Raw genomic sequence first — 17,394 nt, forward strand, 5'->3', positions numbered from 1 at the left:
CTGTAACAACATGCTAAATGTTACGTCATATCATGGAACACAAGACCTCGGTAATGAGTAAAAAGTACATATCTGTATTATTTGTAATAATGTGGAATGAACGTGTTATTTATTTGGACTGATCTAAATAATTAATTTTGTCGATCTCTCCATCACTGTTGATAACTCGACAATCCACCCTGCACCATAAGCTCAAAAAGACTTACCTCTAGTCTCCAATCCTTCAAGCGTTCCCTGAAAACTCACCTCTTCAGGCAAGCTTATCAGATTCCTGAACCGCCCACATAACCTTCATAACTTCCATGTCTTATTACATCCCCTTTCACAGTCCTCACATAACCTCACACATTGTCTCTTTCACATCCTCCTGATATTTGGCCGACATTCCTGTGTGACTGGATCATACAGCCCACCAAGAAACACTGCATCTGGCTGGACTAAAATTGCAATCTATAGCACATATCCTTGTGTATCAATGCCTATTTCCCTATAGATTGTAAGCTTACGAGCAGGGCCTTCCTACCTATATTTATCTCTCTGTTATTACCCAGTTTTGTTCTATTAGTGTTTCAATTGTAAAGCGCAACGGAATATGCTGCGCCCTATAAGAAACTGTTAATAAATACAAATAAATACAATGGTTTAGTTTATTTAAAGAGTAACCGTAAAGCTTAGTATTACAGTATTCATCATTGACCAAATTGGGAAGATATTGTAATGTATTATTACCCTTCTGATCATTTGCCTTGTCTGTACAGTGAGTAGAGCCCTGTGGGGCTGATTCTGGGAGCAAAGCAGCAAAAGCAAGTAAAAAAAAAAAATCTGCAATGTATGGTTCACCAATCACCGATTCCTGCTCAAAAATTATCTGAATTGGCATATTGGGATTTCCGAGATGTTGGATTTTGCGAATCAATTGTGTATTGGAGAATTGATTATTGTGATTGCTGGTGTAAGGGCTGCATAACTTTGCCCCTGGACAAACAATGTTGCATGAAGGGTAAATACTGGATGCTTTTGCATGAAGCGCACATACTAGACTGCTTTTATTACACTTTAATTTAGATTTCTGCCCCCCTCAAATCTAAATCTCTGCATGCTTTAAATTACTCCCACCTGCAGTGCAACATGGTTTTTCCCAGATGCAATGCTATTAACTCAGAATCTCCCCCAGTAGGTGTAACTAGCACTGTGTAGACAGCATACTTTGTGACATTGGCCAGCTTTCCGATATTTCATTATTTGTTAACCAGCACATAAAGCAATCTAATTGTACATTTCACCCATCTGCTCCTGCCCTTTAGCCAAGACCATTCAGTGGTAAAACTGAGCAGGAGCAGCTGGACATCTAGTCCTATGGGATTTGTGTTGATAGGTGTACTAACGTAAGCTATTTCAGAATATTGAGATCTGGGTACCTCTGGGTCTGAACAATGAATGAGCCATTCTCTTTGCAGTGGAATAAAACCGATCTACAAACTTTATTGGCAAAATACAGGAAGAAAATGTGTCCTCTTTACGCCATGGCTCGGGAAAGCAGATTCTGTAGGTTGGTTTTGTTTTGGTTATAGTTTAATAAGATGTATTTTCACTAAGTGTGGTTTATCCACCTTGCTCCGTCAGGCTCCCTATAGGCTCCATGGTGGGTAGGTCACAGGCAGGGTAGTATAGAACAGCCTGGTTTGAACGATATCCAAAACTGGGTTTTTGTGTCTCGGCTGCTATCTTTGTAATGTCTTGTAGGGTCTTTTTATTTTAAAAGAAACTCCTTGGCACAGATTATCAACTTAATCTCTTCTTTGGTAACAGAATGGAGACACTGTTCTGATTGGCGCTGTCCGTGGCGGCCATGTGGAAATTGTCCGCGCTTTGCTGCACAAATACGCTGACATAGACATCAGAGGACAGGTAACATACATCAATTAAATCATTCGTTATCTGTTTACTCAAGCACATTTTATTTTTATTGAATCACTTTTGTCTTCTACATTATATACATTGCTTAAGTCACAGAAGTCTGTAACCTGCTGTATTTGTCTATTATGTAATACAGGATAACAAAACGGCATTGTACTGGGCTGTGGAGAAAGGAAATTCTACCATGGTCCGTGATATCCTACAGTGCAACCCAGATACAGAATTCTGCACAAAGGTAATGGATGATCTTTGTTTTATCTGTTTTCAATGGTAAACTTAAGTTCTACAGCGTCTTATTCCCATAACCGGCATTATTATGTTATAAAGTATAAACATAAAGTATTACATACAATGACCGCAAATAATCAGAGCATTGGCACCCCCTTTATTTTCAAAGAGACATAATGCACCCAAAAAAGGGCCATGGCTTCATGGGGAAGGGCCAGGGAAGAGATAGGAGAGGCCAGGAGCTGCTGGGGATGAAATTAGAGGAAGCTACAAGCAAGAATGATAATAAACAGAAATTTGACAGATCCAAACAGCACCCCCTGCCCTGTGGTGCCCTGTGCGCTGGCACCGGCCACACTACCCTAGATACGGCCCTGCAAATAATATTTGAGGCCATTTAATTTACTGCTGATATGTATAGACCTGACCTGCTCATTATTACCCTTATAAAACCATTTAAACTTTCCAGACCTCATTCCTAAGCATTTGTCCTTCCATAGGAAAACATGTGGTTCATAATTTGTGTGTAAGAAACCTCTAAAGTTTACAATGTTCCCCAAATTTACTTTTTAAGGTACAATATATTCCTCATTTTAGCCAGTTTTGTTAGTGTGGCTTATAACTTTATTGTACTGTACTGGGCTGTGGAATATGTTTGTGCCTTCCAAATACAGACTAGAAAGAAACTTGCGGGGTTACTTGGGTTCAGATACCTTTTTATAACGCACTTTTTTCCCTTTTAGGATGGAGAAACTCCACTGATTAAGGCAACAAAGATGAGAAGCATTGAAGTGGTGGAGCTCTTGCTCGACAAAGGAGCAAAGGTTTCTGCCGTTGATAAGGTGAGATAAAGCTATAATATAATATAGTGTTGTTGATGGGGTATTTACTTTTAGGTGGTCATTTATGGAGATACCCTAATATTTCAGACTTTTAATTCTCTGTAACTTCTGAGAAACTGGACATGCAATATAGTTTTCTGCTTGTATATGTATGCGCAATCTTAAAGTGGGTAGACTTAGAACAGCCAGTAGCCAATTGGATCTCCGAAATACTGAAGTCAGTGCAGAGTATTAAAGTAAGTGTGCTGTCTTAGCTGGGGTTGGTAGACTGTGCATTTATGTGATTGTGTAAATGAGAGGCTGCATGTAACGGGAAGTGTCAGACTAAGGATTGTGTTCAGGGAGGAGTATACTACCTAAGAGCACAGAGTATTGACGTGAGGCTCCTGTTACAGCAATGCATGAAGAGTACAATGACAGCTGCTCATCTGTATGGAAAAAGTTTATACATCAAACCTGTTACAAAAACAGGGGAACTTTACATCAAGTGCAATGTACATTGTGGGTGAGAGCACTTGTGTTTTAAAGTATAAAGCCACCTTTGTGTCAGCCTCAATCGATAGCTACAGGAGCGTAGATAAAATAGTCTTTGTTACTTTCTATTGCACTTGGTCCACAGGGCAGAAAGCTGAATGACCAAATCCCAGGTTTGTGTGTGTGTACTATTGCCTAATAGCAACTTTTTATAGTGTGTTTAGATGATGAATATGTTACAATCTTTTCAGAAAGGAGACACTCCACTTCACATTGCAATCCGAGGCAGAAGCAGGAAACTCGCGGAGCTCTTGCTGAGGAACCCGAAAGATGGACGTTTACTGTATAGACCAAACAAAGCTGGAGAGACCCCGTACAACATAGACTGCAACCACCAGAAGAGCATTCTCACCCAGATATTCGGGGCCAGTAAGTGTGCATCTCTCTCCCTCTCTCCCTCTCCCAGTAGTAGTTTCACAGAGTAGGGCTGTCCATTTTTATTTAGGTTTCATGTTCGACAAATACAGGTCCTTAAAGAAGACTATCGGCAACGTAGAGTGCAGGTATTCATTCTGTGGCTGGACTGCTATGCAGCCTGTACGTTTCATAATCTCTGTTAGTCACAAGGTCACTGGTTCCTAGTAAATCCTGAAGCATATTGGTAAAACACATGGAGTTAAATCCTCCACAGCCTGTTTTGTGTTCCGACCACTGGTGGACAATCCACGAAATTTGTTTGGCCTCACAAATATCCTTCAGCTTCTCCAAAGGGACCCATAGGTTTTACACGCAGTTGCTATGAGCCCCCAGTACTGAGGTTTTCAACTAGAGAATGTTTGAGCTACTAGACAGAAGTGGCTATTAATGTCAGCAGTAGTACTTGTACCAGTTGTGCCTGGGAATATGCACAGCAGTATTATTATGGCCATCAATACTTACCCTGATGCTACTAACACCATTACCAGCACTCACATGGGCATCATGGTGACATACTCTTGGGCATTGCTGCCTCACAGTGGAGGGGCCATTGGCTCCAACCAGGACCCAGTCTGTGTGGAGTTTGTTCTTATGTTTGTGTGTGTTTCTTCCCACAGTCTAAATACATACAGGTAGGTTAGTTGGCTACTGACAAGTGTGTGTGGTAGGGAATTTAGATTGAAGGCTATGATGGTGCCAGGTACTGGTGAATTATTCCATATTCTATGTAAAGCGCTGCATAGTATGGTGGCGCTATGCAAATGAATAATAGTAATGCTTGCTTGTTCTCTTGTATCGCTCTTCTCTGGTTTCTAATTGGCCACTACCGGAACAGTGTCACTCAGTTGGCTCTACTACAGATCCTCAGCCATTGCAGCAAGCCTCCTCACCCCCAGGAATTGCACATTCAACTGTAGACCTCAGACAGAGAATGGGAGATGGGCACCAATGGTCGGCTGCACACAGCAGGGGCATCTATTGTAAGGGTGATAGCTCAGTCTAGGTGTGCCTCTGGTTCTGTGATAGATCTATTGATTATTGTTCCATCCTACAAAAAAAGGCTGGCTCCGCTGCGTGTGGGCAAATGGTACAAAGAAAGTGTAGTCGTATACTTCAGGTACTCTGGGTTTTGTTGGCTGTGCTCCATATTTCATTTGTCTCACACAGGGCATCTTTCTCCTACCGAATCTGATGGTGATATGCTGGGGTATGACTTGTACAGCAGTGCCCTGGCTGATATTCTCAGTGAACCCACCATGCAGCCACCCATCTGCGTTGGACTGTATGCCCAGTGGGGAAGTGGAAAGTCCTTTTTACTTAAAAAGCTTGAAGGTAATTTTGAATACTCTAATAATTAAAGCCATAGTAGCGTCTACTTTGCACAGAACACCGCAGATACTTGTTAGAAATCTTGACAGTAATGTTTTTACATTGAAGATCTACCACATGAACTGTAAGCTACTGTTTATCATTTACATGTATGTGTACACTGGTGATCGGAAGTGGGGTGTGAGAACCAAGAGTCCTATATTTGTGTAACATAAAATCTGTCGCTATAAGCTATATATTACAGAACAGAGTTGGTTCTTTTTGCCTGGGGTGACAAGTTCTGGACCCCATCTGCTGCTTCTCCTGTTACTGCGATGCTTTGCCACCATGGCTGACATTTCTGGAGACACAGCTACTGGGTTCCACTCCATCCTATTGTTTAATTTTGATAGGAATGTTCCCAGCCCAATGTTGCTCCTGTGCAGTTATTTATCTCACTTTTCATTGTTACATGTTTAAATTGTCCTCTGGCCTGAACCCACCCCTTTGTACTGCCGGGCTCTGTTGTAACCTGTGCTGGCTGCTTCTAACTCTAACGTAGTTCCTGCCTGTGCTGTGACTGCCATGGCAGAGTCTGTGGAGGGCATTCAACTCACCGGGTGAAATATTACTTGGTGGCCAAAGCTCCAGCTTCCGTCCGTCTGTCCATCCGTCCTCACAGTTGCAAGAGATGATGCTCTCTCTAATCCCTTTTGTCAGGACTGGGCTCTGAGCAAGAAGCCTTATCTTCAGACTCTTAAGCACTGGTCGGGGATCGGGTAAATTACCCCAAATGGGGTAAAAATGAAATTCCTGGGGGTAATGGACGGACAGCCGGGCATGCATATTAATCATTGAATGCCCGGCTGTCCGTCCATTACCCCCAGGAATGGAGGTCACTGGCACCGGGCGCGGCGCCAGTGACCTCCAGCCCGCCGCCGCAGGGAGGCTCTAAGCTGGACGCCCGCTGAGACGTTATTAACAGTGGGCGCCCGGCTCCTTCCATACAGCGCCGCGTTAGCCAGAGGCTGCAGTTCTCTTCTGAACTCCAGCTTCCGGCTCTCTCCATGCGCACTATGGGAGAAACATCATGAGGTCTCTCCCATAGTTCCGAGGAGCAACCGGGCGGGCAGGACGGCGGCGGATGCAGGAGCGGGGATTAAGGTAAGTGTTTTTTTTTTTTTTTTTATTTCTTTGTACACGCGGCATTATGTGGGGGCACTACCACAGGGGCATTATGTGGGGGCACTGCTACAGGGGCATTATGTGGGGGCACTGCTACAGGGGCATTATGTGGGGGCACTGCTACAGGGGCATTATGTGGGGGCACTGCTACAGGGGCATTATGTGGGGGCACTGCTACAGGGGCATTATGTGGGGGCTCTACTACAGGGACATTATGTGGGGGCACTGCTACAGGGGCATTATATGGGGGCTCTACTACAGGGGCCCTACTACAGGGGCATTATATGGGGGCGCTACTACAGGGGCATAACTATGGGGTAACTACTACAGGGGCATAACTATGGGGGCACTACTACAGGGGCATTATATGGGGGCACTACTACATGGGCATAACTATGGGGGCACTACTACATGGGCATAACTATGGGGGCACTACTACATGGGCATAACTATGGGGGCACTACTACATGGGCATAACTATGGGGGCACTACTACATGGGCATAACTATGGGGGCACTACTACATGGGCATAACTATGGGGGCACTACTACATGGGCATAACTATGGGGGCACTACTACATGGGCATAACTATGGGGGCACTACTCTATGATTTCCTTCCCTTCAAATCAAGGGGGTAACGTCGGCGTATTTAAATATATTTTGGGGTAAAAGGTAAAAAAGTTCCCGGACCCTTGCTCTTAAGTCTTTGGCGGTTCTTTGTCAGGAAGTTGATGTCTATCCTGAGGTCTCTGTGTGAGTCTTCAACACGGTCACCTTTTAAGGCAGAATAAAAACATAACCGTATTTCTGGCTAACAAAGAGATCAACAACCGTGCCAGTCGCCACATACAGAAACCTGAATGATAGCTTTCTCCCTATTTGGAGGCGATATCCTGATTGTTCAAGGCACCACATATATATGCCCTAATTGTAGCCGCTTTTAAAAATAGAAGAGCTAGTTCGGAAGATGAGAAAGCAGCTTGGCTGCCTCTGGGTTCCTGACTTGCTGCTTAGCTGTTCTGATGGGAAACAGACCCCAACCTTGGTGTGGGATACAGCAGATTTTGTTTGTGAATCTGGGGCAGTCCGAAGGGCAGATGTCCAAGTCTTTAGCCAACCAGTCCTCTTCAGCGTGATTTTCTTCTGTCCCTTTCGTCACACTGGACCAATGGGGACTACGATCTGACCTTTGTGTACTAAACTCAAAAAAAGCAAAGCTTTTTGTAGTTTAGCCCCGGTAGTTTACACCATCTTCACGTGGTGTAAACTGCTGTAAGCCTGTGGAGCCTCCAGGGGCAGGAGAGAGATCTTTCGATCTCTCCCCCACAGCCCCCGGCCCGGCTCCGGAAGCTGACACTGTGTGCATGCGCAATGTCAGCTAGCCCCGATTTGGCGGGGATATAACTCGCAGGGACAGCGATTACCGCAACTGCTGTCCCTGCAAGTTCCCCATTGTACATAGCGGGGATATTTTCATTAAAAATTTAAATATTCCCGGTGATATTGATAGATGATAATCGCGGCTGTTCTGCAATTATTAGTACATAGACCCCCAAGTCCCAGAAACTAAATGAGTCTAGCCTATGCCTACCTTCATGCCTTTGTCAGAAGACTTTGCAGAAAATGATTATCTTTTATATTTGCCAGAAGAGTAACTGATCTGGCACTGGTGATACTGGCACCATCTATTAAGGGGCTTAGCCCTTCTGTCCTGTTGCCCGTCTCCATCATACCCTGGAAGGTGGAGTTACATTGCCTTTTATGTAGTGCATGCCCAACAAACTTCCATCCCTGCCAGTCTCCTTCAAGTGATCTGACTCTTTCCTTCCTTCAGGACTTTGCAATATTTAAGCCACACGTACACAGCTGCCCCCTATTCACATTTTAGTAGCCAATGTGTGAATGCTGCGCTGTTTTAGCACAACATAGACCTCTCTAATGCTTATGCAGAAACAGATGGTCACTCTACAGCAATGGTTCCCACGCGGTCCTCAAGGCTCCCTAGCTGACCAGATTTTAAGGCTATCCATGGCTGAGCACAGTTGGTTAAATCAATTGTCTAAGGTACTAATTAAGTCACTTGTGCCCATTCATGGTTATCCTTAAAACCTGGACCGTTGGGGTGCCTTGAGGACCTAGTTTGGGAACCTCTGCTTTACAGTTTTTAATCGCACACATGACTTTTTAACTATTGATCAGTCATGCATTATTTTAGTTACATTTGTACACTGCAGACCACCAATGGTTCCTGTGGTGTGCTGAGGTAGCATTGTGCTCACATGGGCCTTTAAAATGCTGATGAATAGTTTGTGTACATTGGACCACAGGTAAATTCAGTGACAGGAAAAGATGACTTCATCAAATCTAGTTTCAGTTTCTGACCACCCTTACAAGGTACACTCATATATTGTATTTAATAACTTGATAGTTTGGATTTGAATGATTACTTTGAGGCATGACGCCATGTATGTTCTCTCCTGCCGATGTAGATGAGATGAAGACCTTTGCCGGGCAGCAGATTGAACCCCTCTTCCAGTTCTCTTGGCTCATTGTATTTCTCATCCTGATGATGTGTAGCACTCTTGGGCTGCTGCTGTCATTTACCGTGGATGTTAAGCTGGGTATATCTGTGTCCCTCAGTTTATTGGCTGTCCTCTACATATTCTTCAGTAAGTGACTAGTGTGCTACAATGCTCATCATACTTATAGAACCATGTAACTGCCACTCTTTGCAACTTTAAAAAAAAAAATCATGTACATAACACCCTAGTGAAAACTAATCCGACTGTCCTGTGTCTTAATCCATATTGAATATGCACTCCTTCTCCACACTGCGGGGAAGAAGTACTAAGACGTGGAGGGAAATGTGTACCAACCAATCAGCTCCTAACTGTCATTTTTCAAACACAGCCTGTAAAGTTAGTTAGGAGCTGATTGGTTGGTACTTTATCTCTATCCAATGCTTGATACATCTACCCCGCATGATACCATTTGGGGTTAGGATCTACCTTCAGTTATTAACTTGGGTGCGTGTAGTCTTTTCTACATGTGTGTTGAGCAATATATACAGTGGCTAACGCCGGGTACATACACACTAGACGATATACATCGGCGCGTGTGTACCTGCTATGTCGCATGCAGGTCCAATGTGCGATATCGTCAATGAGGGCCATGCTGCCAAATGCAGGATGGCCCCTGCTCTCGCGCATCAGCAAGTGTGTCTGCACTTGCCGATGCCGGGACCTGCCGCTCACGACATCGGCTGGGTACACATCATTAAATGTATGGTAGGTGACAAGGTGAGTATGCGGAGACGGGTATGGTAGGTGACAGGGTGAGTATGCGGAGACGGGTATGGTAGGTGACAGGGTGAGTATGCGGAGACGGGTATGGTAGGTGACAGGGTGAGTATGCGGAGACGGGTATGGTAGGTGACAGGGTGAGTATGCGGAGACTGGTATGGTAGGTGACAGGGTGAGTATGCGGAGACGGGTATGGTAGGTGACAGGGTGAGTATGCGGAGACGGGTATGGTAGGTGACAGGGTGAGTATGCGGAGACGGGTATGGTAGGTGGCAGGGTGAGTATGCGGAGACGGGTATGGTAGGTGGCAGGGTGAGTATGCGGAGACTGGTATGGTAGGTGACAGGGTGAGTATGCGGAGACGGGTATGGTAGGTGACAGGGTGAGTATGCGGAGACGGGTATGGTAGGTGACAGGGTGAGTATGCGGAGACGGGTATGGTAGGTGACAGGGTGAGTATGCGGAGACGGGTATGGTAGGTGACAGGGTGAGTATGCGGAGACGGGTATGGTAGGTGACAGGGTGAGTATGCGGAGACGGGTATGGTAGGTGGCAGGGTGAGTATGCGGAGACTGGTATGGTAGGTGACAGGGTGAGTATGCGGAGACGGGTATGATAGGTGACAGGGTGAGTATGCGGAGACGGGTATGGTAGGTGACAGGGTGAGTATGCGGAGACGGGTATGGTAGGTGACAGGGTGAGTATGCGGAGACGGGTATGGTAGGTGACAGGGTGAGTATGCGGAGACGGGTATGGTAGGTGACAGGGTGAGTATGCGGAGACGGGTATGGTAGGTGACAGGGTGAGTATGCGGAGACGGGTATGGTAGGTGACAGGGTGAGTATGCGGAGACTGGTATGGTAGGTGACAGGGTGAGTATGCGGAGACGGGTATGGTAGGTGACAGGGTGAGTATGTGGAGACAGATGTTGTGGGTGACAGGGGCGAGAGCAGCAGCAGACCCCCTTCCGTCTCTCCAGCCCTAGCAGCCCCCTTCTGTGTCCAGAGACAGTCCAAGCAGTCCCCCTTCCATCTCCTGCCCCCTTCAGTCTCCAGCCCCAGCAGCCCACCTTCCTTTCTCTTCAGGGGCTTTGACACCAAGCGCGCTGGTTTTTTTTCTACATTTTTATACAAGTTTATTGCATGGCGCCGGCGGGCCCACCACGCACATCATCACCAATCGGTAGCTGCACGGCCCGGGGGCGACAGGTGGCATGTGCCTGTATTTTTGTGCGGCTTTTTACCTGCAAATGTGCCTTATTCGCAAAGCTATGTGAATAAGACTCACAAGCCGCTTATGCTGATTAAAATGAGATGCGGCATGCCTGCATTCTGTGTGTGACTGCGGGTGTATCTGCATGCGGTACACCCAGTATCAGCGACTGTGACACTGTAACGTAGCAATTTGCATGCAGATACACCCGCAGTTGCACACAGAATATAGGCATGCTCATATCATTTTAATCAGCATAAGCTGCTTGTGTGTCAAATAAGAATAATATGCATTTGAAGGTAAAAAGTTGCACGAAAGGATGCACGGCACTACCGAGTCATCCCATGCCATGGCGTGACTAGAAGGGCTGTTTAATGCACAATGAAGTAATATGTATGTGGACACATCTGTATATGGATAAAAAACAGAATAGTGCAGTATGTTCTCATAAGAATTCATATAAGAGAAACTCTCATTTAACCAAAATTAAAATAGTTATTTAATAGTGGCAGATGCTCGGTCTATGCATATGTGGAGTGCATCCGCCAATAATCGTACTTCTGTCTACAGCTGTAGTGTACTTTGGTGGACGACGGGAGGGGGAAAATTGGAACTGGGCCTGGGTGCTGAGTACCAGGTTGGCACGACATATTGGGTACATGGAACTACTGCTGAAGTTAATGTTTGTGAACCCTCCGGAGCTCCCAGAGCAGACAACCAAAGCCCTGCCAGTCAGGTGAGCATCCTAGTTTTAAGAACAAAACTCCCCTTTCTTGTATCCTATTATAGATAGTAAATCATGCAGATAAAGAATTAAGAGCTTATATTAGTAGCTAAGAAGAAATGAGTGTATTTTTTTTTAGTGGTCCCTTTTAAATAACAGTAAAAATGTCTTCAATGTTTCAAATAACTAGTGAGCTTTACTTTTTGTACCCGTATCGTGTTTGTTTATTAAGTATATTTTGCTGTGTGTCCCCCTCAGGTTCCTTTTCACAGACTACAATAGACTGTCTAGTGTTGGAGGCGAGACGTCCATGGCGGAAATGATTGCCACTCTGTCCGACGCGTGTGAGAGAGAGTTCGGCTTTTTAGCAACTCGCCTCTTCAGGGTGTTCAAAACAGAAGAGACACAAGGTAGCTGAGAGTGGTTAGGTGGAAAACAAGCATTTACCTCTGATTAGAGTTCTCCTGTCTTGTATACTTTATGGAAGAAGACATCCTTCTGGTTTTATGACTAGTAACATCACTAATATATGATCCAGGAGAAAGCAGACAATCCATTCAATGGAAGCAGTGATGCAGGCATACGTTGCGTTATGCCTCACTAATGGCATTTGTTTGTAACAAACCAAAAATCATGCTTTCTTCTTCAGGGTCCACAGGGCTCTACAGGGAGACAATGGGGTGTAGGACCGGACACCAACAGCAAAGCTTTTTCTGTCGCAGGATTCTCCGGTCCTTCCCCCTACCCTATACCCCGCCAACAGCCTGGAGGAAACTCTGTTTCATTGGTGTCCGGCATGAGCTGGATCACCATCAAAACATTGGGGCTGATTTTAAGCCACCCAAGCTTCATTTTTCATGATTTTATTTTACTTTACTGTAACAGACCATCACCCCTCCGTTACACCGCGACTCCAGCCACAGACTAGGTGCTCTCGGCAAGGCACCTGGCTAGTGTGGCTCCTCGGTCCCCAGACTACAGCCAAGACGCAAGGGGACAGGTAAGGCCGCGTATTGGCAGTTTAACATACGATCTTTGTAGACAGCCCGGAGGCGCTGATGTGGTCACCGGTTTGTCCGGGACTCCACTAGACCACCAGGGCATACATTACTGGAGCACATAAAACCAGTGGTTAATGTCAGATCTCCCTGCGGCCCCTCACCCAGCTGAGAGCGCCATACCACTGCGGTCTTGCTGTCTTTGAGCTGCTCCTCCGGCACCCACCGCCCCGTGGGATTCCTTTCACAGGTGTTTTCAAAGATTGCAGACCACCTAGCGGTCCTTGTGGCTGCTCCCCCTATGGGATTGCTACATCGGGTACTCTCTCTGCAATGCATGTACCTCCTTTGCCCCCTTCCTGGGTAGACTTTTACCGCAGTGCAGAGTTTGGTGGCTACCTCTTCAGCTTTTCAACACATGTTGCAAAAGGAGAGGCCCTTACCCAGTAAAGCTACTAAGCATGCTGTGCTATCTTCCCAGTCTACCCCGCTCTCGGATTCTGAGTTATCATCTGGGGAGGTAGAAGACGCAGACCTCTCCTTCTCTGACCCCCCCCCTCGGGGGAGGAGGAGCTGTCATCAAAATTTAATATGCTTGCACTAGTGAGAGCTATTAAATCAATTCTTCAAATAGAAGATACAGAGCCCACTCCAAAGGCAAAAGAACCACTATTTAAACGACAAAAAATAGTTTTGCCGATCAGAATTCTGACCTAATTAGTGAAGCTTGGAGTATACCTAATAAAAAGTTTCAGCTGCCTAAATGCTTGGTTTCTTTTTATCCTATTGCAGCATCTGATTACACCAGATGGGAAGTTCCCCCTGTGATAGATTCCCACAGAACTCTACCTAACCTATCCATACTGCAAACTCCCTAAAGGAGACAACGGACAGAAGGATTGAAGCTTGCCTCAAATCTGTTTATTCTCTTACAGGAGCTATTACTCGTACTGTCATGGCTATGGCCTGGGGGCAAAAGCCATTGAGAGCCGGGTAGATGCCCTAGAGGGAATAGGTATGAAATCCCGGTGGCTGTACAGCCGTCGGGTGAAATACCGCCGGTGAAAGCCCGAAGCGGCAGAATCCCGACGTGGAAGTTAAGTAGACTAACCCTACCCTTCTCCCCCCCTAACCCTCCCTTGGTGGTGCCTAACCCTAAAACTCCCGGGGGGGGGTTCTTTTGCACAGGGCCTGGCTCCTCCTGTCGGCCATGCAGTCCTTGCTGCACTCGTGTAATAATTTCAGTTCTGTCGTCACTGCGAGGGACGGGTTATTACTCAACCCTTTTTTTTTTTTTATGTTCAGAAGTCCAATGGGTCTTATCTGCCTATCGTCAATCTCAAGTCTCTGAACAAGTTTATCAGGGTGCCCAGGTTTCGTATGGAAACCCTACACTCTGTTGACCTGGCTATGGAGCCTTGGGACTTGTTTTTGGTGTCTCTGGACATTCAGGACGCTTACTTACATGTACCTATAGCGCCCTCTCATCAGCGTCATCTCCAGTTTCCTGTCCTACAGCAACATTATCAATTTCAAGCACTGCCTTTAGGGCTTTCTACAGCTCCATGGGTCTCCCGTCTTTGTCGTCAGGGGATCAGACTGCTCCCGTACTTGGACAGTCTCTTAGCAAGCTCTCCAGAGGTCCTTCACCGCCATCTACTGGTAACCATTGCCTTTCTACAAACGCACGGCTTGCTAATCAACTGGAAAAAGTCTTCCCTGACCCCTTCTCAAAGAAGGCTCAGAGAATCTAAGTCTCGTCCGTAGGACGCATACGTTTCCTGTGGACAAGACTTAAACTTTTACTGTGAGTGTGTAGCGGGACACCGCGCTACACTCTTGACAGTAAACTTGATAACATTCTTAGACTGCCTCTTTTTAACCTATAGATGAACTACATTTTATACACTGGAGGTGGACTGTATCCAATATACCTTTCCTACTTAATATACTGTTCAAGATTTAATATAGTTACCTTGCCTTACTTGGTGCCATAACCTTGAGTGTACTAGGATTTTAATTTATATGTTATGCATTTCTCTGATGCACTACATCACATATGATTTAAGTAAAACTTGATGATAATTTACTCAGATACTACATTATTTTTGAAGGGGTGTGAGCACAGGGCCTCCTGTTATATTTTCAATTGGGAAGTGGATTTCCTCAGCCGTCACGACATGCACGCAGGGGAGTGGTCTCTACACCCAGAAGTCTTTCAGCTCCTGGTGGACCTCATGGCCTCACGACACAACCACAAGCTTCCAGTGTACGGGTCCAGGACAAGGGACCCCGAAGCAGCCTTCGTGGAGGCATTGTCAGTGAAGTGGACCTTCCATTTGGCATACCTCTTCCCTTCAGTCTCCCTTCTTCCTCGGGTTTTTCGGAAGTTCAAGCAAGAAGGGGGCACGGTACTGTTGGTAGCTCCAGCTTGGCCCAGACGCCATTTGTACTCCGATCTTCAAAGTCTCTCCATAGATGCTCCTCTCCAACTTTCTCAACCACTGGACCTGTTGTCTCATGGCCCCTGTCTACATCCGGACTTGTCCCGTCTGTCTTTGACGGTTTGTCTATTGAGACATCCCACCTAAGGTCTAAAGAGTTTTCTAGCTTTGTGGTCCAGACCATGCTCAGAGTGCGTAAGCCGGCCTCTGCACGGTTTTGATTTATCACCGGGTGTGGCATACATATTTCCAGTGGTGTGCTACCAGAATCTATGACCCTCAGGTTTTTAGGGTTTCTAGAATCCTTGCCTTTCTACAAGCTGGATTGGATCTCTGACTCCGCCTGGCCTCTCTGAAAGTGCACGTCTCTGCTCTGTCCATCTGGTTTCAGCGCACAATTGCTCCACTGCCGGATGTTCACACCTTCCTGCAGTGTGTTCTCCGTATACAACATTCCTTTGTCCCTTATGTGGCTCCGTGGAATATGTCAGTGGTTCTCCACGTACTTCAGGAACCTCCATTTGAACCCCTGGACTCAGTAGACATCAAATGGCTCACTGCAAATACTTTTTTTTTTTTTTTTTTTCTTCTGGCTATAGCGTCTGCCCGTAGGGTATCAGATTTAGGGGCGCTCTCCTGTTGCTCCCCCTTTCTGACTTCTCATCTGGACAGGACTGTTCTTCGAATGCTCCCTGGCTTTCCCAAGGTGGTCTCTCGTTTCCACCTTAATGAGGAAATTGTAGTTCTGGCCTTCCAATCACCAGACCTCTTGGCAGGTGAGGCCTCCTTGGATGTGGTTCGTGCTCTGAAGATCTACGTAGACCGTACTGGTTATATCAAGAAAACTGATTCCCTCTTTGTCTTATATGGATTCACAAGAAGGGATGGCCAGCTAACAAACAGACTCTGGCCAGATGGCTTCCCATGACTATCTCACAGGCTTACACGCAGGGTGGCATTTCTGTGCGGCTACAGTATCTGCTAATTCTACTCTCTCTGTGGGTCTCTCTTGGGCAGCCCGCCGTGGCGCGCCTGCTGAACAACTATGCAAGGCGGCCATGTGGTCTTCTGTTCACATTTTTCTTCTGTTCTATGCCTTTGATACATTTGCCTCTCAGGTTGCTTGGGTTCTCCTCTCAGCTCAGGAGCGTACCCGTCCTTGAACAACTGCTTTGGGACATCCCCATTGTATCCCTGTGGAGCCCTATGGACCCTGAAGAAGAAAAGGAGAGTTATGGTAAAACTTAGCTTTTTGTTAATTTTCTTCGAAGTCCATAGGGTACTCGCTCTGACGCACCTGGCTTCAATGGGTTTCTTCTCTTGGTCACTTGTTTCCTTCTCTGTGTGAGATTGTGATTCTTCAGTGTACCAGTCTTCCTTCTCTCCTATCCTGCTCCTACCTTGGGCTTGTTGACAAAACTGAGTTGCCTGTGGGCAGGATATAGGGGGGGAAGGATCGGAGCATCCTGGGACAGAAAAAGCTTTGCTGTTTGTGTCCGGTGCTCCAAGTACCACCTACACCCCAGGCTATTTCCCTGTTCTTTCTCTCACCTCTCCGACTCTACATGGGCTTGGTTAACCTTAACTGAGTTAGGTGGGATATAGAGGAGGGAGGAGCCTGTTCAAACCTTCAGATTTAAAGTGCCAGGCTCCACTTTTCATTGACTACACCCCAGTGTAACACCAGTATCCTCTATGGATTCACATAATTGGATTTTACTGGTAAGTACAAAAGGCCTGTTATGTTGTCTTATTCATCGAGTTCCCAAAGGAAAGACAAAATGTAACTTAATATAAAACCTAATTTCCCTGCTACGGTTGTTTTTTTTTCTCTATAATATTGAACTGTACGTTCTCCATCTTAAGTGCTACTCCTAATATACTTGTTCTCTAGGTTGCAGAAGTTAATTATTTAAAATATATATTTCAGTGAATAAAACTTCAATGACTGTCTGTCTTTATCATCTTATTCTTAGGGAAAAAGAAATGGAAGAAGACGTGTTGCCTCCCGTCATTTGTCATCTTCATCTTCATCATGACGTGCATCTTCACTGGTGTCATCTTACTGGCTGTCTTTAAAGTGGACGCAAAGAACATGACTGTGAACTCTATCTTGATAGCTGTGGCCTGCGTGGTTGGCCTGGTGTTAGTTCTAAATTGTCTCACGTGGTGGCAGGTCATGGATTCCATATTGAACTCCCAGAGGAAGCGTCTGCACAGTGCGGCCTCCAGACTGCACAGGTTGAAGATCGAGGGGTTCATGAAGGTAAGGCGGGTGCGCT

The 17,394-nt window shown here is 45.9% G+C and overlaps 1 protein-coding gene across 4 annotated transcripts in view; it reads left to right on the forward strand.

The window, feature by feature from the left end:
- Positions 1-17,394, forward strand: part of KIDINS220 (kinase D interacting substrate 220) — a 157,951-nt gene that overhangs the window by 42,144 nt on the left and 98,413 nt on the right. For all 4 annotated transcript variants that reach the window (XM_088479499.1, XM_088479502.1, XM_088479501.1 and 1 more), the window contains exons 9-17: positions 1,810-1,908; positions 2,054-2,152; positions 2,889-2,987; positions 3,713-3,890; positions 5,106-5,270; positions 8,922-9,101; positions 11,517-11,682; positions 11,929-12,080; positions 17,089-17,378. In XM_088479499.1, coding sequence (XP_088335625.1) covers positions 1,810-1,908; positions 2,054-2,152; positions 2,889-2,987; positions 3,713-3,890; positions 5,106-5,270; positions 8,922-9,101; positions 11,517-11,682; positions 11,929-12,080; positions 17,089-17,378 — 1,428 coding nt within the window. The remainder of the gene's footprint in view (positions 1-1,809; positions 1,909-2,053; positions 2,153-2,888; positions 2,988-3,712; positions 3,891-5,105; positions 5,271-8,921; positions 9,102-11,516; positions 11,683-11,928; positions 12,081-17,088; positions 17,379-17,394) is intronic.

The sequence above is a fragment of the Taudactylus pleione genome, unplaced genomic scaffold, assembly GCF_031769625.1.
Source record: "Taudactylus pleione unplaced genomic scaffold, aTauple2 ptg000238l, whole genome shotgun sequence".
In the NCBI taxonomy this organism is placed as follows: Eukaryota; Metazoa; Chordata; class Amphibia; order Anura; family Myobatrachidae; genus Taudactylus; species Taudactylus pleione.